The 24763-nt window shown below is 33.1% G+C and overlaps 1 protein-coding gene across 9 annotated transcripts in view; it reads right to left on the bottom strand.

Annotated features, from left to right (window-relative positions):
- DGKB (diacylglycerol kinase beta) overlaps positions 1 to 24763 on the bottom strand; it is a 337930-nt gene that overhangs the window by 209144 nt on the left and 104023 nt on the right. For 6 of the 9 annotated variants that reach the window (XM_071560833.1, XM_071560829.1, XM_071560831.1 and 3 more), the window contains 7 exons: positions 23323 to 23440; positions 20450 to 20538; positions 20255 to 20371; positions 16127 to 16225; positions 8465 to 8497; positions 4800 to 4916; positions 476 to 549 (listed from right to left, as the gene is read on the bottom strand). In XM_071560833.1, the coding sequence (XP_071416934.1) occupies positions 476 to 549; positions 4800 to 4916; positions 8465 to 8497; positions 16127 to 16225; positions 20255 to 20371; positions 20450 to 20538; positions 23323 to 23440 (647 nt within the window). The remainder of the gene's footprint in view (positions 1 to 475; positions 550 to 4799; positions 4917 to 8464; positions 8498 to 16126; positions 16226 to 20254; positions 20372 to 20449; positions 20539 to 23322; positions 23441 to 24763) is intronic. The other 3 variants (XM_071560835.1, XM_071560834.1, XM_071560830.1) reach the window with 1 other exon arrangement.

Below are 24763 nucleotides of genomic sequence, written 5' to 3' on the forward strand. Positions count from 1 at the left end.
CTGCTATCAAAATAAAAAAAAAATTCTTTGTAGAAAATCTTATGGAGAGGCTTGAGAGCCTCTATTACTAAGGGTTTAAAATACAAGTCATAGATTAGAAAATGGAATATGGTTTCTAATTTAAATGACTGGCCTGTCTGTATAAACATCAGATAGATTAAAAGAAAACTGTAAGCACTTCAAAGTTTTACTGCAAAATATAGCAACTCACACCTTCATGCAAACCACACAACACCATGCACTAAATATATCTACATTTTTGGATTTGAAACAAAACTGCTCTATAGACCTAATTCTAGTTTTTAACTGCAGAATTTATAACTGCAGGGATATAGGATGTTTAAATGTGAGGCACAACAGTGTAAAATGTTGGAATTTTTTTCTCAAATACAAACTTTTAAAATTCATTTTTAAACATCCCACAGAGATCTAATAAAGAGAGGGAAAAAAAAAAAAGAAGTAAAAACCCCCTTACCTTTCTCCTTGCTTCCCACCACTTTTAGGATTGACAAAAACTAAAAGTGGATGAGTACCTGGAACTGGAGTGATCTAAAAGAAGGGAATAACACAGCCACTCATTAATGCTGTGTGTTGCATTCATTTTTCCTATAGTAGACAGAAAACAAAAAGCTTAATAGAAACTCTATGTTACACTATGTAATCCAGATGGAAGCAATACCAACGTTTGCAATAACTCTCACTAAATTAATTTGCCAGAAATTGCAAGTGACTTCTTTTTTAATGCTGTCTGTTTTGCAGCTGTGGTACCATTTTAACCTATAATCGCATTGTAATTTATACATATACACACATGTACAGCTATGCCTGTATGTTACATCCATGAATAAAGAAGAAAACTTTTAATGCAAGACAAACATGACTTATTCTGACAGTAATTTCCTATTGAAAAAAAGCAATGGAGAAATTGTATTTTCTAGTGAGAAATGACACTATACTATGTCAAATACTATACTAGGTCAAATATAGCTATGTGGAATTTTAAACTTGACAGAATAATTTATTTTTTTTTAATTACAGACATCTGCAATATTTTATAAGATATGAAATCACATACTTATTAAAATGTGACAGTCATAACAATAAAGAGTTCCTCTAAATACCTGAGAAAGCTGGTAAACTTAGAGAAGTAGAGGAGAACACATGTGGAAGAAGGGCAAGCCTGAGGAAAAGAATGTTGAGGGGGATACACTGAAGGAAACAATGCCTTTACTAATTTTTTTAAATTCTTTTGTGCAGAGAAAGTTTTACATGTTCCCATTAACATTCAGCTATACATATTAACTCCTTCCTTCTTAGTGTTATTCTGTATTTTCAGATAATCTGATATGTGTTCACTGCCTTTGCTCCACAGAAGTGAACAGAAAAAAAATTAAGATGAAGATCTCTAATACCTGTTTTTAAACCATGCAACTAGACTATTCATATTTAAAACTATCACTTCGAGACATATATTAATTCCAGAACGTTTGAAAGTATATTAAAAGTTCAAAGTCAACATCTGCAAAGTCATGCACTAACAACTTCAGGGATGAAGCTTAGATCATTACTGTTTCAAAATGATACATTGAAAAGCCTTGCTCCAAATCCTTATTCATAATTCCTGAAATAACAAAATCTCTTCAGCTGAACATTTCATAAAATGTAATTTAAGACAGAACCTGAGAAATCTTATAGCTAAGGAGTCTTACAGGAATCCTACAGACATAGGCATATAATCCTATAGGCATGTAAAACCACTTTTCTTCTAGTAGGAATTGTTAAGCACTAATGTGTCAACTCCATTCATGATTTCACAAACAGTAGAATCAAATCTGTTCCAATACATTAAAAAAAATAAATTGAAAACTCCACAAACTGAGTGGAATTAAACTTAGCATAAAACGAACTCAGTATCGCCTTCTGGCACAGTAAAGTGCTGCATGTTGAAACATACATTAAATTGCAGAATACAGTGAAGTTTGTCATATATTTAATTTTTATCTATTCTTTTAATCAATTTTAGTTATTTAGCCAATTCCCATGATGTTTGTTCCTGTGAACTAAGTGTAAACCAATGGTGCTCATTGTGACAGAGATGGAAGACCTACTAAAATCCCCTAGGACGCAGGTTAATTAATGAGACTCATCCTAAGGTTATACATGATCTATTACTTCCTCTAATTAGAAATAATAATCCTGATCATTATGCTGGTTAGCTAGAAAGAAGCAAGATGAATGTGCTTAACTATGATTAATTGTTTTTTAGTTGTGCAGACCTCCACTGCCACTAAGTTATCTCCTCACTGCTGTCTGATGGAAGGAAGGTAAGTTTGGTCTTGATACTTTTTTCAATAAAAGCTAAATGATGGACTTCTTTCTGTTTTATTTATTTCAAGACTAAACCATATTATTACAACTAAAAGGTTTTGAATCATCAAAAAACCCCCAAAAATATCTAATAACTAATCTGTATTCCATTTCATTCCAAAATAAATTTAAAGACAATCTCCATGAAGTTATAGGACAAGTGACTTAAAGTGAAAATTAAAAAAAAAAAAGACTATTTATAAGTAATTTCTACCATATTGAAAACAGAGGTCTAACAGGAGCGGTATGAAGATCTTTGCTGTTACCTTGGGAACTTAAATCAAAACCAAATGCAATTAACACATTGATTAAGTTCTGTGAAAAACATCCTTGCTTACTAAAGATCATACTGAAATTAGACCATACCAGCAGAATCAGAGTATTAGACTAGCATGCAAGATATGGGAGACTTAGAGTAGTATACTTTGATCAGAGACAAAATTTGTTTCTCCAGACCACCTTTAGGCAAAATGCTAACATTAATTGCCAGTCAGACTTATGGCATCTTGTATCTTTGTGAAAATATTTGCAAAATTATACAATCTGAGAGTGAAAGAAACCCTAACATTCTCATTGATCCCATTCTTTCTCTATGGTATCCTTCAAGATGCTCTCAGCTCTCACATTTACTAGGTTATCATCATAAATACCAATCAAAAATTTAATATTTGATGCTAAGATGGATTCCTGTTACTCAAAACCAATTTAATCCAACAGAGAAAAACAAAGACCATGGTGTAAAGAGCAAAGCAGGGCCACCACTAATTATTTACATAATTATTCCTAATGTTATCACCATTATTACCAGTATTGTATTATGTCCTACATTACAAATGTCTCATTACAGAACAATACCAAGCACTTCAAAAAACACCTCAAATCCATTTGATGATAATTCTACCATCTTAGCCCCCACTCTTTTTCTCCATCTCAAGCAATAAATGAAAGCAATGATGAATCCTAGACATTAGATCTATCATGGAAAGAGAAGATAAAACATCCTTTTGTATCACCCTAACAAACTTATAGAAAACTTGTGCCCTAATCACCTAAAAGCAGACAATCTAATAATTTAAGGTTATGTGTGCAAGAGTCAGTCATGCTAGGAGTTTCTATTTTGAAAAGACCAAGTACTATATCCCAGTTACTGTATCACATGAGTGGAAAATAGACTTGACAAATAGCTGAAAATAAACTATAAATAAAGATGTTCTTCTATCCAGAACAGTTTGGCTTACTGGAAGTGAGTGGGTATCACCCAAAAGTCAGAAAACTCAAGGCACTTCCTTTAACACCAATTTATTTGTCAAACTGGCCTGATTGGACAGAACTTGAGCTTTCTGTCAATTAATACTCTGGTCTTTTTGCTCCATGTTTTGCCACAAACAATATGGATAGCGATGAAGTCTGTGAGAATGGTAAGTGCAGAAGAGAATCTTGAAAGCAATGGATAATGATTGCTTTAATGTCCTACTACAACATAAATGGAGCAGCCATGCGACTGCATAGGTTTCAGGATTTGGCTTTTTGGGTTTGGGTTTTTTTTCCTTTCTTTAGGTTGTCATAACAAGGTTTCACTAATCTAAAAAAAAAGGAATAATTTAATAACCTTTCCTATGCTGACACAATAAGGTACATAATGAAATAATTATGAGGCATAAAGTTATGGATATATGGAAATGGAAGCTTTTAATTAAAGCCCAACATATCAAAAGACAGAACAAACAGACATACATGTATATTAAATGATTATCACATTTTTATCAGGATGATAATTTAACTCCTGAGGAAATAAATAAGCAGCAGCATGCATGTGAACATTGATTTCACTCAAAACTACTCGTATCTCAAGGGAAAGAAGTCAACAGTTTAGGCAGAACTGCTGGCATGCCCCTAAGTCACTGCCCTAAAATAACATTATCTCATCGCACACACAAGTTTTTCCTTCAAGAAGAAAACCTTCCATTTTTACTATAGATATCAATAACAATGAAAACATGTTGCTTCTCTTCACTATAATTGTCAATATGTCAAGTACCCTACTTAGAAATACCTGGACAAATAACACCCTTGAAGTTTACTCCATTCATTAATTAACAGGTCCAAACGAGAATAGTGAACAGTTATCAAGACATAGACTCAGATCTATACAGTAGATTTGACAGATAACAAAATAAACTAGTTTAGCTTCATCCCACAATAAAAGTATTTTGGAACTAATCTTTCCTCCACCTTAATTTCTTAGGAGATTCTAACAATCACATGAGAAGCAGATTCCCAAACCAATGGAGGAAATTACCTACCGCATTTCTAAAATACGTATAAGTGAAATACTACAAGAGTAAATATATATTTCACTTTAGACTTCTCAGTCTATCACTGGCTTTATAGCTACAAGAATCTGCTTAAAATGAAAATAACAATAATCACACCTGAAGACCTTGTCCATCTACAGTGACAGAATTTGCTCTTTGCATTTTGTTCCGTTCTCCCAGTTTGTTCATTTGCTGCGGGCAAGTCTTTTCTTTTTTCACTGTTGCCTGTCTTTCCTTGAAAAAAAAAAGAAGAAAAAAGGAGAAAATTGAACAATTTAGCACATTATATAATACTATACAACTGTAACTGAGACTGTGCCTTCACACAGTTGTTTTCTGACTAGTGAGTAATGTCAGATTTTGCTTTAATGAAAGTGAGATTTCAGTCAAGTTAATACACAATGTCTGGCCACTTGACATAACATCTATCTATATGCCTGGACATTCCAGAATGACTAGGCAACAGATGGATGAAAAGTGTGCAGTCACAACACAAACTAATGCAGTGATGTGAAAAAATAATCTGACATTACCAGGATGGCATTCTGAAACTTGAAAGCAAACAAAAAAATATAATTGATAAGAAATCAGTAATTTATCAAAATTTCATCCTAACTGCTAGCAAAGGTTGGATGCTTCAGAGTACTCTACCACTTTGGCAAAATATACCTGGTTTAAATGTACCATAATCATTTGGCTGAGTGGCTTTTTACAAAACATGTATTTTGTATCAGAAGGAAAACAGAATCCTCATCAGATTCTAAACTGTTTGCAACTTTTGCTGCTGATGCACAGCACAATGAGATGGTTATTGAGGAAAGTTCAGAATTATGTTGCTGTAATCACATTTTCAGCTCTTTATAAGGCCATATCAGAAAACCCTGAATAGAAACAAACAAACAAACAACTGTGCTCTTTGTATTTCATTTATTCTATTTATAAACTGTACCTAGCATGTCTCCTTCTGGATTGTCCAAAAATGCAGCATAAATTAAGACAGCAAATGTTTATCAAATAGAATCAATGGCCCCAATCCAACTGCACTCCAGCCATTTTCCTCACTTCACAAGGGTGAAGAGGCTTTAAACTAGTCCAGGGAATGGGCTGGCACAAAGCTGCTGCATCAGAAAGGAGCATCAAGGACACTGTTGCACCCCTTGCAACTGCATTCAATAAGCAACTGCATTCATTAAATGTTACCACTTATATTCCATACCAGGCCAAACCCATCTCCATGGTACCTCCAATAAAGCCTTGAGGATTGCAGTACCAATTAATCAGTGAAACTCCTTCTGGTAAGAAACACTGACGCAGATTCTTGGACAGGAAAGGAGTAACAACCTAATACAGTGCCCTCTAACACAGATGTGAACCATGAACGTTTTAATATCCTCTTCAGTTTCTTTAAGTTTGTAGACTGAAACAGTCTCAGTCTAAGTCCTGATGCAAATAGGGGTGGCCCAGGTCATCCCAGACTGCTCTGGGAACTGTGGCAACCTGATCACATTTTGTATAAAAGGACGGACAAACCCATGTTACAGGAAAAAACAAACCAGGGGAGTTTACACAATTTCCTGTATGCAGTGAGATCTCTAGGAGGTTAGTTAACTGAACTCTTGAGTAACCTGACCATCAGTTCAAGAGGAGGTCCAAGAGTCTAGACTAGAACAGGATTCATTGCTTTGAAGAGAAAACACTAGAAGCTGTTAGAGCTATTCATGTCAGCCCAAACCTTCAAAACACAAACACTGTATATCACTGCCTAAGATATCATCAACTCTGCATTTGAGATTTGATGATTTTTTAGTAAGTAGAACTAGGATGAGACACCCAAACACAGAATCATTTTTAAACTAACACAAATTATTGCATTATTGCACAGTAGTACTGGTTAGTGCCAAGGACAGCAGGTAAGATACTTTAGCACGAAGGAACCTTTTCACTTCATTACATATTTAAGAAGCTGCTTTGGGGTTTTAAACAACTTTGTGAATAATTATCCTTAAAAGTCACTACCTGTAATAAATATTAATCTTACTGTGTTAAATAGGATTTTATATTGTGGACAAATCTGGCTCATGAATAATGCAACATCTTAAAAAATCAAATCAGATACTAGTAAAGAAGAGAAACAGCTACTAAAAAATTCTAATTTCTAACAAAGATCACAGATAGGGAGCAAATTTTAAAAAGTTTAGGAAAACCTCAAGATAAAGAATATATTTGTGTTAATTCAAAGGAAATGGTTACAGAAAGGCAACAGATCCAGCACATTGAATTTGTGCATTTAAACAGGCTAAAAGAAAACATTGTTTGAAAGAGGTCTACTTAAAAAATGTAGCACTAAAACTCTTCTTGCATATATCATGCTATTTATTTTGTTCCACCATGATGCAAATAGCAGCAAATATCCTCAGCTGGCTTGGTCCTATGACTGCTTCATTAGCAACATTCCTTCTCCAATTTATATTTCCTGTCCCATAAGCAAAACTATTATATGACTCACAGACAAAGACAACACAAGACTAGGTCACGAACCTTACACAACATAAAGGAAAAAGTATATTCATGATACAGAATAATCTAGATTATAGATGGATATAATAATAATTAAAAATGGATATCTGACTTGATTATAATTGACACTCTGCTTTCTTCTCTGATGACTTTTTGAAAAAAGTACTAATAATGTATTTTGTATTACTCATATGAATATACCATGATGAATGTCACCATCTCTACCAACAGTATTCTCTGAAACATTTCTGAAGAAGCTGAAAGGAGATACTAGATTTCCTACAGTTATATATCCTATAATTTTTTGATATGCATCATACTAACAAGGAGCTGACTTACAGCTTGTATGACATACTATAACAATATGTATCAGAATTCTAATGAATAAATCTATTAATTGAACATGAAAAGATTTACCACTTCATTAAAAAAATCTCTTTTAAATACTCTTGCACAGACCCTTTGTTTAATATATAAAATAGAAAACTGAGTATCTTTCTTTTGGGAACTATAACATTACTGTGACACTACTAAGCTATCAGAGAGTGTCAAGAACTAAACAATATAATTTCTAAAAGAGAAAAGAACAACTCTATAAAATCATCTGTGGATAACAGCCTGCAAATTCTATCAAGGTTAAGAACAAATTGACATGCATTGATAAAATGGTTTTATAAAATGCAAAAATTTGTCTTTTAAGGGAAGAAATGTTTCAAAACCAGTTGTGCTGTATTTAGTATCTTGCTAAATAAAGCATAAAAATGATCAATGTATCTGTGAATCATTTTGTTTAGTGGACATGAATGACAGAGATAACGAATATAGCATTTTAGATGTTATTGTGCATTTTAATGGCTCAAAGAATCAAGTTTTTCTGTTCTTTGGATATGTGCCAGAGCATATACCTTTCAGAACTGTACTTACCTCAACTAAAATTTTTTTCCACCTATTTGTGCACATCTCATTCCTTATTTTCTCCCCTTGAATTCCCACTCTGAAGTCAATGTCCATTACCTGGAGCTTCTACCATTCAGGATTGCTTCAGAGAGATTACTGCCAGATAAGAGCTACTCAATTGTGTCTATCCCATATTCATCCAAATAAGAAAATAATTCATAAATAAGACACAGTCTTTCAAATAACAACACAGAATATCACCTCTAGATTTTTAGTTCAGCCCCAAAATGCACATCATAGCAAAAAAAAAGTACAGTATCATGATGTGTTAGTACTAGTGTGTTCATGGATGCCTCCCCATTACGCACCTCAGGGAGCAAACCTCCTAAAGTGGGAAGCGTCTGTTGGAAAAAGAGAATGTTAGGCTGCAACACTGAACAGCTGGGATGGTAAAGAGAATGGATAGTGTGTTCACAAGAAATATTACCTTGCAGCAGTTGTACTTAGCAACAAACCAACATGGTGCTTTTTGCACATTTGAACAGGCATACTTCCCTGATGTTTTGGCTGCCATATTATATAATTTACATTCTGAAAAGTATTTGTGGGATCATTTTAGCACCAGTTAAAATATTAGAAAACCTGAGGACTTTATTTGCTTTTGAACAGCAAAAAGAGATACTTGATACCTGGGAAGTTATTTTTATTTTCCAAGTCTTTGAATTCTCATCCAAATCAAGGCAACTTGTTTAAAAAGTCTTCTGCTACAACTGACAAGCCATGCATCATTAATTCTCAAGAACTGTTTCTACTCTTTCTTTATATAGAAGTAGAGTCTTTTCCTTTACACAAAACACTATCATACTCTACCATAGCTGTTAGAATAAAACAGATGAATAGTAACTAAAGGCTTATTAAATATTTACCTCTTTACATTTTAACTGCTGACACAGAATCAAGGGCCAGTGCAGCAAAAATTGCTTTTTATCACCTTGTCTTTTAATCAATAACTGCAAATTATTTCTGGATTATTTCCTACACAGCTGGTATTATTCAAAAACATTTATTTCATAACATGAAAAAACAATTTACTTATACATTAAATAGGACTGCAAAGTCATTAGTGAGTGGTTAATACCATTACACAGTTTGTCAGGTAACTACTGAAAACTTGAGATTACTTCTAAATGATAATGACTTCTTTTATAATATATACCATCAGATGGAGCATATACTCTACTTGGGAATGGGAGTGCACAAGGAGAGAACCAAATTTGATGTTAATATGCATAAACTGAAACAGTTATTAAAAAAAATCTTATTTTAAAACTTCAATACTTGAACTTGAAAGATTTTTATTAGGAGACTTTGTTCATAGATCAGATGGAATGAACAGAACACCATGTAAAGATACCCTCAAATGTTTGCAGAATGAAAGTGATTAAAGATTAAATATGTGACTGGAATATCAAACTGAGACTTTGGGATTTTTTTAAGAAACTTGGAGGAAGGTTGCTCCATGATTCCTTGAAGCCTTTTTGTTTAATGACATGGAAATCTACAAGGATATAATAATAGATTAATAATAGAATAATGATAATATCATAAATACTCCTAGACTGTAATTTTGCAAACTTGTATGGCATTCAAGTCCTTCCTTAGAAAAATCTCATTACATGCAATAGTTACACAATAACCAAAAACTAAAAAAAAAAAACAACCATACTACCACTGCCCATAAACCACAGGGAGCAATCTATCTGTAATATCTATTAGAACCATATCCAAGTAACTGTGATTCAGATGTGCTAAATTATTTTGAAAATTCACTTCATAAATTCTCCAAATTTCAAGTTCTAACCCTGTGCACAGGCTAATTAAAAGGTCAATATTAGGATATCACACTATGCTGCCTTAAGAGCTCACAGAGCTGTAGCACAACACCCAACACTACATCCATAGGCAGAACCTAAAAGTTATCCTGTGGACAAGATTATCAACTAATTCTCTAGCAAGAATACTGTCCAGTGAGCTGCACATGACTGTTCTATAAGGGAAAATCAGGCTTCTAATTGAGAGCTGTTTTGATAGAAACATTTGCAGCTAAGAAAAAAAATCAAATTACCTCAATCAGAAGGAGGCATTTTGTCACACATAATACTAGTACCCATAATACATGCAAAAAGACAAGGCTAGAATGGAGTTTATTCTATTTTAGAACACTTTCTAAAACTGCTGAGTGCAAGACTTGTTCATTGTTCTGAACAAGAAATGTGATGACTTTATATATATACACACTGTGTTGCTTGTTTAGTTTGTGTAAATAGATGTAAAGAATTACACATCAAATCACAATCAAGTCTTTCATTTAGCATGTTGGCCTTACTTCATTCAATTGTCTAAAGACAACTTGCCTTATATCTGGTGCCTTTTCAATATATGCATCAGCATGTAACAGCAGGGTCCAAGACTTTCAACTTGATTTGCAACTCAAATATACTTGGGCAATAGCAGCTGATCATATACACTGATGAAGAAAGACAACAGTTTTGGAACAGAATTTTGAAAATAAAACTATGTTAAACTCCACTGGGAGAGGACGTAAGGAATAAACTTAGGGACAAACAGTAGTGATGAGCTGTGGGCAGGCAACTAGATATAACTTAAAATGATTGAATGCCTGCCATTTCAGTTTATCAGCATCTTATTATTTTAAGATTGAACTGTGTTTGCCGAACAGATAATTAGTTAGGAAGATACATTTTCCTCCAGGGCAATTATTAATTTCCTTCTGACTTCAAAGAAATGAAAAAGCTCTTAGTGTAGATAAGCACACCATTATATTTCAAGTCTGATTTAGATTCTCAGAGAACTGACATTGCAATATGGTACACAATTGAAAAGGAAAAAAGTGTTTTGTTTTGTTCTTTAAACTGTTTCAATTGTTGTGTCATTACTTAATATTCAACAAGCAGATTTAAATGCAACTATCCTCCACCGCAAGCATATATATCAAAAAAACTGTGGGGTTTTTATAGTATCTTTGTTCAGAAACCCAGAATAAGGTTAGTACTCAACTTCAAAGAATTGAGTTGCTCATAAAGATGCTTTCTGCACTCCATGTTGAGTTTGGATTCAACTGAACTAAAACTGATCTCTACTATTATAAAAACAGAAGACTCATTTTAGGATTAAAAACAGAGAAAGGGATTAAGAAAGCTCATTCTTCAACCAGATGCTGCTATTCCTTTTTTCTCTCTCTACAACTGCTTTCCTATGTGAGTAGCGCTTACATACCTCACAGGAAAACAGTAAAACATATTACCAGATCTGGCAAAAATATCTACTGAACAATGTGGCAATTATAACATAGCCATTAGCTGTTCTAGTCTCTCTAAATACCAATAGCCCAAAAAAATTCTTAAACAGTAATTTCAACTTTAATTCTGCATTACTTTTTGCCAGCATGTCCACACACTTGCTATATTTACACAAAAGTTTGAAGCTACAGATTATAACGTATATGATTTAGCTGCATAAGGCATATTTCCTAGGTAAAACATTTATAATCTGTTGTATATATTGGTTTACCTGCCTAAATAGAAATAGTTATAAACAAAAGATTTTTGAACATTTATGTTTTTGTACAATAAAATGCCAAACAAAACCAAATGGGAATCTGATAGACCTATTTTCTCCACCAAAATATATAGCTATTTATATTTTAAAATAAGAGGTCACATGACATATGACGGTATTTTATATTAGTGTATATGAACAGAGTGATGCACAAAAATTCTATATATTTTATGTATACCAATTTATCCTCTATAGATATTCTATATTTACATAAATTGAATTTATGCTTAAACGATTTTGTCCTAAAAAGTTCTAACATCTTCACTACACAAAAAAAATCAAATTCATTCACAAGAGAAAAGAAACAAGAGGAGTTGTTTCAAACTTATCATGATGACCCATTTTCCTCAGAATGCAAACAATAAGGCTGAAAAGTAAAACATAAGGAAGTGGATTTAATTTTAAATTTTATTTCATTTCTTTCCTTCAATATTATACCAGAGGCTCTACCTTTAAAATAAATTGGTTACTACAGACACAGGGATAATTGACACATAGTAATGCTCACATTGCAAGCAGAGTACTTTATGTTTTCCAATGTGTACTATAATTTTCTTTTTATTCTAAAATTAAAAATTTTAATCATAGTTTTCCAAACCAATGTTAGAAATTAAGTGAAAAACAGTTCATTGTCAAACTCACATAAGCAACAGAAGAATCAAAATCATCATACATCATGAAATAAAAACACACCTATTAAATAGTAATTTTTCATTGGTTGCTTTGTAACTATTCAAGGCTATATCTATTTTGGTGGGAAATTGAAAATCTAATTATGTTTCTACAAACATAAATATGAATTAGAACATCCTACAGGTTCATCAATATATGAAGCAAAGTAAAGGAAGGCATGAAATGAAAAAGCCAGAATGTATGCTAGCATTTTTCCCTTTCTGCCTCATAAGGGGGGTAGAGGAGAGAACCTGTATCATGAACAGAGACCAATCTTTTTTTCTTTACTACTTACTCATCTCAGTCCAGTACCCAGCTTTTAACCTGGTTATGATCTAATTCTGTACTCTTGGTAAACTAGGATTCAATTGAGTTAAAGATTTTTAAACTCACTGCCAGTCAACCTTATCATGAACTTTCATTATGTGCATGTAATTAATTGGGTCCAATGAACAATATCAGCACTGAGTTATAGACTTTCCCCCCCCACCATATAATTAGAATATAATTACCCACAGGATATCAGAATGATGCAAAACCTTTCCTCTAAATGTGCCCTCATTAGGAAACAAGTCTCAGTGTACATTTATTCAATCAGTATGAATTAATTAAAATGTTACTGAAATAAAAGAGAGTAACATTAAAGTGTATCTGACATCTATTAAAAGACTATCACTTGAGATCTGCACACACGGTTTATAACAAAACTCATTTAACTTGAACAAAAAAACTTCATTGTACAACAAGCCTTAGATATAGTAAAAACAAAAGCAAAACATTAGTTTTTCAGTTGACAGACTACATTTTACTAAAATATTTAAAATTACTGCAGTGAGATATTAAAAACCTTTGGAAGACATGGAATCTAGACAGAAATGTCATCCTTTCATGATGCACACAGTATCAACTGCGTGAGTTTACCTACCCCATTGTTTCTTTTTCAGGTGACGATGTAGCTTATCATACTTAGGAATAACGTTTGACAAGTTCTACTTTGTGCAGTTTTGAAGATAGGAGCCCTTGCCTTTACCATCAAACTTTCAGATGACCAAGCATTTCGATTCTCTCTCCAACCATTAGGAGTCACCCTAGAGAAATCTTTCCTATGTCTAAAGAGATTCTAAATTACTAGTTTAGAACAGACACCTGAACTCAGACGGCCGTGTAAGGGAAGTCTCACCCTTTGTGATATTACAATCTGGAATGGTAATTTTTTAATCTATTTTTCACAGTTGAAATAGAAATTTTGGACATCAATGGATAACTTGGGAATTGGAAAAACTGAGATAATATAGACCAGAACAACAAACTGCAGCTGAAAAATTAGTTTGGAGCACTGATATAATACATGGTGCTGTGAAATGCAATTTAAGAAAAAAGAGGTAACAGTATGAATGTCCTCAGTTCCACAAAAGAGAAAAGATGAGAAGGGATTTATGCTGTTCTCCTGAAGGAAAACATATGAGAGAAGGCATCTTCGTCTGGGATGAACTCTTCAGTTTTCTGGAAGAAATATGGACTTCCTAAGTTATAGGTGGTAGGGAGGGCCAACATTTTTAGGAGATCAAAGATACAAGATTTTTCATCTTACTGTTTTCCCACAACTCCTATAAATTGTTCTGTAGGAGAATAAACTACATTCTTCTCTGACACTTCAAAATATTCAAGGGTAAGTCTGGTACAGCAAGCACTATGGTTATCTGCTTTTATTTACCTTCCATTTATATACAGCATTGTAAGAATATTATTGCTCAGTTTATCATTGAAGCTTAATCTGTGTCCTAGGTGAAAGACCCTTACACTGCCAAGTATATCAGATTTGATGTGTCTGAACACATAACTGTTATTAATAAATTGTTATTATTGTATCTTTAGATTATTTTGACAAAGATACAATAACTGCTTTTGCTGTCATTATTGAGAGTGCTGGTTTCACATACATTGAGGTATTACCTTTCTCAAAAGGAATCCCCGTTAACAGGAAATGGGAGAAACTAATAAAAATTACTTGCACAAATAACTTCTACACAACAACCAATCACTTTCAGAAGGCCACTGAGGTATTATTTGTAACATACGTATACTCAAGATTTTAATGCATTTTTGGAAGAAACTACTGGATGAACAAATATACTACAAAATTATTAAGTCCCTGTTAAATCACAGTAAAATACATTTTCCATTCCTAACAACATACATTGTGCTGAAATACATGTCTTGTGTTACACTGTTAGTAACATGATTCTGATACAGGAAAACATATTTACTTCTGCTTATGTCTTCAAAATTTGGAGATAAAACAAACCTCTTCAAGGGTGCTTTGACTCTAGAGTGGTTTTACATATCCTCTAAACAACTTAACTAAACCACAATTGTGGAATAAAAATCTTAATTCCTCTATTCCTCTTCCTCTCCTGAAAAGAAAATGGAGTTACACCAACATAATTGAAGATGAAATTTCATGCTGAGGTTTTATTTCATTTAAAACAATGGCAAGTCATAAATAACATTAAAATAAAAACAGCCCAATAACAAAATTGTAATCTCCAGATGCTGACTTTTAAAGTATGACCTAAGTTCCTGAAAATGAAATAATGTAATGCAGAATGAAATAATCCAACAAACTTAATATTTTACAATTATTAATCAGAATTTGTCCAGATGTTATCAAAATATCATACAGACAAACTACAAGACTACTCTTACGACTTTTAAAAATTATTTTTAAGTACTTCATAAATACTAAAGCCAGGTTTTCACTGCTTTACCTTCATTGAGAGCAATTGAATAATCCTAGACTAGGCAAGTAGAGGGTCAAAGTCTAGCACCTATTCCTTTGTAGATTTATAAACAGCCAAAAAGATTAATCAGAAAATAAGTAATTTACAATAGGCATGAATATTATTGTTGCTAGTGATCAGAAACTGGTTTAAGAGTAGGAGGTATATTTTCTTGGTTTTGTTCCCAGCCATAAATTATCCTTTCTTAAGTTCAAGAATTTCTTACTCTTACTTAAAGAGGACCACTCATCTGTTCTCTTATGAACAGGATGATGCTATGACTTTCATCAACATAAAATATCCAATTTAATATATGAATACAAAAATTAATTCTCAAGCTTTTTTTAATGATAAAATGGTCAGCTCTTTTCTATACAATCTACACATAGCATGCATTTTTATTTTCATTGAATTGAGTTATTGTTTTTGTGGACAGAGAAATTTACCGTCCACGACTGCAGAATAAAATATACCATAATATTGATGCATAGCTTACTGCAAGACCAGTGTCATCATTCTAGGTAACCTCCGGCTTAGATCAGAGACCTCAGCATTGCAGATATACAATATGCATCCCAAGCAAAAACTGCTCATAAGAATAACTTCATTATTCTGGGAAGTTGGATCTATAAAAGATGTAAAATGCAGAAGTGTTCTGCCTACACAGTTTCTGGTAAGTACAGTCTGAATAAGTGATAAAACCTGAGTCAGCTTCAGTTATAATATGCCCTACAGAAAATTCATTCTCACATGAAGGAAAATGCAATAGGCAGAGGGTAAAGCATGCTTATGCCTATAAACTCATCAGCCAGGATTACAAATTTCATTTAAGGTTCACATCGTCCTGTGAATGTAACAAATACCTGGCAGTCAGTCTCAGCATTGTTTTAATGCTATGTATGAGAGGGGATTACATCTGAAATAAACATGACAACTCACCAATACTACTGGGCAGATTGATGTGGGTGGCAAAATATGGTCCTTCAATGGTCCACAGTCACATTCAGGTTTCAGATGAGACGCACACTTGTTATGCAACTGCAGTAAGACAGAAAATGAAGATTCAACTTAAATCTTTTATGGTGTAAGTAAATGGGCATCCTATAGTGGGGTGAATTTTACTAACCTAATTAGTACTAGAGTACTAGATGGAAAATGAAACACTGCAGTCTCCTAGGATTGATCAAACCACTGAATTTATATTGAAGCAAAGAACAGTGGATTAAAGTATTTTCCAGTTTTGAAATTGAATGTATGGATCAGCACACACAAAAAGACCTGTATGGCAATACAATAACAGCACAGTGTTATCAGCAATCACAACCTTCATTTCAGAAGACAGCTTCCTGCACTGAGCCAGGAAGGAACTTCTACTATTAGTGAGTAGTAATTCAAGGCAGCCTTTGGTGCAACTCAGTTTCCTACTTGAACCTGATAGTCACTAGTGATTCAAATATAAGAGAATAACATATGAAAATCTAAGAACTTTAATCGGCATTGAGTAAAGTTTGGACTGGATAGATTTAATCTTCAGGCTTCCACTGACTGCTGAGGAACCTGAATTACTCTACTTTTTCCTAATTTATTCTTAGCTTTCATCCACGTTTCCTTGAAAGCAATGACAAGAGTTCTACTCTGAAAACATGAAAAGAATATCCTCAGGTCTGCTGACTGAAAAGAGCCTTGGCTTACTTCTGTATTGCTACAGAAGCAGCAATACAGTAATGATAAAACAAGTAATGATAAATTTATTGAAACATTTTGCATTAGCAATCATGAGTTCTTGTTGATAATTTAAAATTTAACTCAATTCAAATATCTCTAATATCCAGCCACAAAGGCACAGTTGTGTGCTTGGATCATGCAAAACATTCAAATTTAATTGTTATATTTCTCAACATCATTAGAGATAGTCAGAATAAAATAAACTTCATATTGTGAAATTTTGTGAAAGTTTCTGTCTTGGACTTGATGATCTTTAAGGTCTTTTCCAACCTAAACTATTCTGTTTCTTCATTCAGCAAACTGTGATTCAGTAAACTGTGCATTAAGGTCTTCAGGTAACACCCATTTCCCATAGAGATGAATAGTTTTGAGAAGATATGTATATTTAGAATAAAGAAAAATAATCAGGCTAATAAATATCAGAAAATGTAAAGTAAAAATCTTATTAACAAGTGATTTAACTAGTATAATAGGTAGCATACAGCATTAGTTCAACAGGTTCAATTGCTGTTACAAAATCTGCAGTTCAGTGTCTGCATCTGTAAATCACATTTTTCCAATGACTGATTCATTTGCCCTTAGACAATTTAATTTGCATGAACTCTATTAAAGTTAAAATAACATTGCACCAATTGTTGATTTATATAAATACCTGTAATATGGTCTTCATAAAGTTATCTGGTGCAGTTAATGTTGGTATAACATTTTTGAATTTTGAACTGAATGGCGCCTAATATTAGCCTTGCCCATATTCATTTATAGTGCAGAGTTACCTTTTTAGGCAGTTACTTAGCAACAGAAAATAAAAGTCTAACAAGTTTTGATTTACTCTGAGCATTAAAGCCTTATTGTGAGGGTATTTTGGGAGCCCTGTAATATAAATCATTTGTCATGCTAATTCTCTGCCTCAGTGGTAAGGCTACTTGTACCATAATTAATGCACACCAGGCCACGTTACATCAAATGAAAGTATCTTCACACATTCAGTGGTAATTAGCAGCTTTGCTACTCAGTGGCATGCAAACTTATCTATGGAAAAATAGCTTAATCTTCTTATTAGTCTCTGCTGATCTCTGAACAGAATTGGCACATAAAAGACAACAGAAATGGTAGAAGATATGTAGTTTTAATAAAAGTAACATGATGAAGTAAAATAATATGCATCTCTTCTCAAAAAAAAAAAATGTTTTAGCAGGTTTTAAATACATTTCCCAAAAATCTCTTTACTCTAATTATGGATCCCGTAGAAATATCATATCCCTCAGAAGCCTGCAAATTAAGAAAAAATGTATTTGCCAGAAATAAAATAAGGGAAAAAATATTTACATGACCATGGTAGATAAGATAACTACAGAGTGTATGGAAGAAGGATCATGGGCTTAGCTGAGAAGTTAGTATAGCAAGCCTCCTTAGTGAAAAACACCTCTGGATTTCAGGACTCGACTCAGTTATTTGACATCAACAGTGACCCCACTAAGTTCTAAGGAGAGATATTTAAAATGCATGATAGAGGCTAAGAATTAGTAGTTGTGTAATAGCCAGCATCCTCTTAGATTACAAGCTGTAACTGTGTGGTACAAGGAGTTGAAAATCTATGAAGGATGTGATGATAATTATGTAACTTCAGAATATCCATTCAAAAATCATGCCTCCGATAGAAATTTAAATCACATTTTTTCTGTAATAAAGCTATTTCTATTACAAAAGGCTATTGCAATAGAATATATCAAATACAAAGCATTGAAAAGAAAGTGAATTGGAGCAATTTGCAGCATTTAAAAATACTCATTCTTCATTTATGTGCCTATAAAAATTAAATAAAAATATTAATAAAGTTATTTTTAAATAAACATTACTTTTTAAAAAAATAAATATCTTTAAATTACTGATAGAAATACAATTACAAAATTTTAAACCTCAGTGTCAAAATTGTCAGTTTTGGCTGCCAAAAAACATTGTTATTTGGAATTTTGATATTTAGATATTTAGGCATTTAAATATTCACAGAAGCACTTAAGATATTTTCAAAAGAATCTATCTTCTTCCTTTCCTTTACAGTGATTTCAATTATAAATAACGCCTCAGTACTTGTGAATAACAGTTCTTATGAAAATCCTCTGAATCTTGACATTCATCTTGAAAGAGTAAAAAACCTTTACAAATCTGGTCCAGATTCACATTACATAATGGGAAAATAATTTCTACTGAGGAGATACAGAATTTGAAACTTTCTTTGAATTTAAGAGGGAGCCTTGCACAATACATATTTTTTTAATTATATACACATGCTACACAGAAGTAAAAACTTCCATATAGGGAGCAGAACGCTTTTATTTGCCTCGTTAAACACATATAGCCATTGCCTAAATTTAATTATCTGCATGCAAAATTTTTTGGATTGGTGTTTTATTCACTACATAAATTATGCAAATTTTGACAGCAATCTGGACTACAGATTTGCTTTATTCTAAAACATTGGGTTTTAAATAATCATAACAGCTTATCACTGAAAGTATCCTGGATCTATTTTCTTTTATGATGTTTCATATTTTGTATTCTTATGTTAAGAAAATATGTCATAAAACATCCTAACTTGCATGTTGAAAACAAACATTCACTAATGCCTCTGTCTCATATTAGTATTTGAAGTACTGAACAAACAACTGCTGTTCTATAATAACAACAATAATAATAATATAACATCAGCAAAAACAACAAAAAAACCAAGAAGAAGGCTGAATCTCTCACCATTTAGATTTAAATCCTGCCCTGGCTAGAAACAGAAATACTGCCATTGCTTCTTCTAGCATGAAGATCCCACTTATAAGGGCAGTGTTCCCTGAATGTCTTTAGTTCCAGTTATTGGTTCATGCTGAATAAGGAGTGCACAAAAGTTGTATATATTGGCCTTGGTGCACAGATTGGTATATTATCAACATGCCTCTGTTATTGCTCCCCAACATTTGGAATCACCGTATCCTACCAGATGTCCTCAATTTTACTTGCCTGTCAGTGCACCACAAATTAGGATTTTGCCCTAGTGTCACAGTGACCTTGATTTTCCCTCATACTGAAAAATCTTCCGTAATCTTTCTGTAGCGTAGTTTTGGAATTCTGCTCTTTAGAGTGGCACATACTATTTTCACCTGGATATTGTCATGAAACAAAACATACCTTTAAGCATATTTGCTTGCCACAATTAAGGAGTCCTAAGACTATTCTGCATTAACCATTGCTAATGACAAAACTGAATGAGACCTTTCAAATTATGAGGATATAGAAAGATATTCTATGATTTTATCTCTCTCACTTGTGCTAAAGTTTTTACTATAGTATACTCACTGTGATCTGACACCAAACACAGTGAAGTCCAGTCAAACCTTGGTAACATTTTATAGTTTTGTGACACTTATCACATTTTGTTGGACAGTTCCCTTCGACCCAGAAATGGTGCATTACCTGAAAAAGAAGAATTTGGATATACACAGTTACTAAATTAATAGGTACATAGCCAAGTCAATGCTACCCTGAACTTACTTCAGTATTCTTTTTAGACTTCACATATGTTTTGATGCAAGACGCAGGAGCTCTTGAGACACAGCGTTCATGGACTGTATACTTGCAAACTGAAAAAAAGAAACACAGTGATAGATGTTGAGGCAATGGTGTTTCTGACTGCATTTCTGTGAAACAAGTAACATTACCAGCATGCCATCTCTGAATAATCAATCCAATCAGTCAATGAAAACTCAAACTAGACTGCTTTTTCCATGGAATACAAAAGGCCAATTAGAACAGGAAATATTATGCAAGTGAGAAATCCAAGAATGCACTATCATTGCATAACAGGAAATGCTTAATTAAATCATAGATTGCTAAAGTTTTTCACAATAATTTCCAAATGATAAAAAAATATTAAAGACAAACTGATGACTGCCAAATGGTGTCTTTTTGCCAGTAGGGAGAAATCTATATTTTACAAACTATAGGCATGAGAGCAGCTGGTAAGCACAAAAATAAAAGCCAACGAATTTATGCTGTTCCTTCTATTGATCTGTAAATCTTAAATGGCTGATTAGTCCATTTTCAAATAGCAATTGTTTTCATACATTCCACGTAACCACCTAACTTTAACTACTTTAACTCTTATTTTCTGAAACACCACCTCCTGATAAGTGGGTTTTTGTTTTTTTTATCTCTAAACCCTTCACACCAGCTTTAGGTAACTACTATAGTTGATGGGGTCTGTAAAGATCACACTGGCTGCATATGGAAAATATACAAATGTCAGGAAACACTGCAAAGCAATCTCGACTTCAACAATATAACTGTGCAAAATGAGGAAACAATGCTACAGCTCATGCCTGCATTCAATAGAGTCAACTATTAAAAAATGAGAATGAATTTCTCCTGGCACAGTACATGTCTCATGCTTTTGACCCCAAGAGCAATTAAGCACAAAGTACTTCTAAACACCTTGCTTGCACCTATTACACAAACTCAGTGGGAGGCGTAGCCATTAATCAGACAAGCAGCAGGGAGTAACATTGTTGATTGGACCATGGAGGGATGGTGAGGCCCCCTACGATTCCCTCCTGGTTTTTTTTCCTCCCACACAATCTAAAATGCAAATAATTAAATATATAGCAAGCTTTGAAAATATATCGAATAAAAAGCTTAGTGAGATAAGGAAATCATGAAATATTTTTTAGGTAGACTCATGCCTCTTGCTGCATGAAGTAACTGAAAGGAGCACGTGGATGTTCCTCAGGTACTTTAAGACCATTATTCTCACCAAATAAAGGCCAAGCATAATAATAAATACATTCTAAAAATTTACACTGCAGCAGAAAAAAAATTACAGCTCTTGCAAGGCTGGTCTTTTTGGGACAGTTTACATAACTTGTCTACATATTTCTGGTAACTACTGAAGAATGTGATCTACATTGTTTGCTCAGTAGAGCTTTCTTTTTCAAACATATATAGGTCTTATATTTCTTTACAAGAATTAATATCAGCCTGAAATAAAAGAATATAAAAAAACCATAACATTTCAAGATCTAATAGTCAAATCATTTTATATATATATATATATATTTTCTATTTACTCTCACCAGCGGTTAATAACCTGAAGTTATGCAATTTCTATTTGTTTGTTCTAATAAATGTATCTCTCTCATTTCAAAGTATTGTGAATGAAATTATATGATGTGAAAATACGAGGATTTACATCCAAATTATGTTTTAAAGAGATCTGTGTCCCACAGAGGAACCAGTCAATTTAAGACCCTCATTCATTCACACTAATCTCAAATTAAATCAATAGAACTGTACAAGCAGAAAGGTCCTGATCTGCTGTGAGGGGCTATCTTTCATACAAAAAAGGTAGAAAGTAAGTTTCACTATGAAACTGATTAATTTACCCAAAAGAACAATGAAAGGTGACTTGGTACCATCCTTAAAATACAGTGGGTACTAAAGATCTCATTAATCTAATGGAGCAGGGCATAACAGGAACCAATCATTGGAACCATCTACAAGACATAATCAAATCATGAAATAGGTCTTAAAAAAAGATGATTAATCATGGAAACACACCACAAAAGAAAGATACGATACGGATCATCCATCTCTTGAAACATTCAAATGGAGATAAGGTATGTTTCAGGAAGCCTTGGTTTTTCAAGATACAGGTTATGAGCTGGTCAAACACAAATTATTAGGAGATACATAGATAAAACTCAAGGAAGTAAACCTAGTAATTCCACCTAATAATCTAAAGAAGGTCAAATCAGAATGGAGTAGATTTTCTGTGTTCCTTTACCTAAAAATCTCTAATAAGTTAATATGTGAATTGAGATTTATGATTCCAAACCAAGTAACCATACAAAACTTTTTAAACTGTTACAGAAGGCTGATTTCGGGGAAATTGGGATTTTGACCTTCAAAATTAACAAAATAATAATTCTGTGTAAAATTTGAATCAACAGATGTGAGACTTAGATGTTTGTCAAACTGATACCTATTAAAGAATATGTATAATTATCAATAAGAACAAAAGAGGAATAACAAAACTTTAAGTCTGTAAGTTGATATTCGCTAATAAAAATTAAAAAAATAAAAAAAGAAAAAAAACAAGAACTAAGAAAAAAAAAGTGGCAGACTCCACAGAGAACAGTGATAACTCTCATAAAACAGAAAACTCCCACAAACAACAAATTTAAAAGCCAAATATCCTGAAAAATTTAAAAAGCAACCTTGAGTGCCCAAGCATAGAAGACAAGAAGGAGATACTACCGTGCTGGCCATGGCTTAGTACTGGGAATGTACTAGTTTTTTGCTATGTAGCAAGAAAAACATTTCTAGGAATAGACGTGTATGCAAATGGACACTGAAATGCTTATACTCACAAGAACAGCAGAGACCTTGCTTGCCTACTCCGATTAGCATATTCAAACAAAGATTACAGTAGGCAGGCTTGTTAAAGTGTTTCAATCTCCATACATGCTGCCCATCGTCTTTCACATTCTGCACAGGACATAAAAGAAACAGATTTCACTTAATAAACAATGAAATATATGTGCCAATAAAAACTGGAGATTGACTCAAGAACGTAAAAGACAAGCTGTTACTTCATTTAATACTCTGCACCAGATCACAGCATAATCATTCTAAATACACAGGCAATGATATAACAAAAAAATTCTTCAGAAGTTCATGGACGTCCATGTGTTTCAAAAATAACTCAGACAAAACCACCAGGCTGCTGTCACCACTGCAACACATTTCTATCAATATTATCTAGGCTGATATTAGATTACAGCTATTATTAAAAATAAAATTTGTTCTGGACTAATCTAACAATAAAGGTGCTGCAGATTAGAAGATAAAACTTCCCTAAACAAACCACAGAAAGGGTTTCTTAAAACTACAAAGATATTGTCAATGAGTCTTATAATTGGCAACATATATCAACCTACATGAAGCAGGAAAACTAACCACACCTCAAAAACTATTGCCAGTTTTAATTTATGTTACTTTCTACTGCCACTAATCCATCAAATCCCACATATTTAAGGGTGAGATTTACATCCCAAAAATGGAACTCCTTACTGTTAAGACCACATTTTTCAGTCACCTGTAGCACTACACTCAAATCTTCCATGAATAAAATTGATCAACTGACTGACACTGACAATTTAGGGGCCCACTGTAACTTACACAAATCACTAAAATATTAGCAAATCATTTATATTTATGCAAATATGCTTTCTGTTGAATGATACTCCTCTTCCTTCTTAATCGAATTATTCTGAGACCTCAATGTTATTTGAAGGTTTATAAAAAGACATGCACCTGGTACAGATGTTAAATTAATTCTCTAAATTCCTGTCTTTTTGGCAAGCCTGGCCATCAGGCTTTTTCCTTTTTTTAATCATCTGAGGTTTTGATTTTTTTTTTTTTTGAAAAACAGATTAAGCTAATGTAATATCACATGTCTTTTTAAAATATGTATTTATTTTTTACCAAATATAACATCCAGTGGAATAAAGGCAGTTTACGTCTATCACCTGGAAACAGGCTGCAGTAGTTTGATGCTTCATTGTGTATTGCTGAAACTCTATAGTCCTCTTGGTCATGTCATTCACAAAAAGAAATTGTCACATAGCTAAAGAAAGTCACACCAATCATTGTTTCTCAGAAACAATGACAACAGCCAGTTCTTAACCAGTTGATGATTTCTCACATCAAACCACTACTACTATTACTTGCCCTCATGTATATACAATATTCCTGACTAGATTTTCAATAATATGATGGTTTTTACTGATAAGGACAGTCAATGTAAGT

Source organism: Pithys albifrons, chromosome 7 (assembly GCF_047495875.1).
Source record: "Pithys albifrons albifrons isolate INPA30051 chromosome 7, PitAlb_v1, whole genome shotgun sequence".
Taxonomy (NCBI): Eukaryota; Metazoa; Chordata; class Aves; order Passeriformes; family Thamnophilidae; genus Pithys; species Pithys albifrons.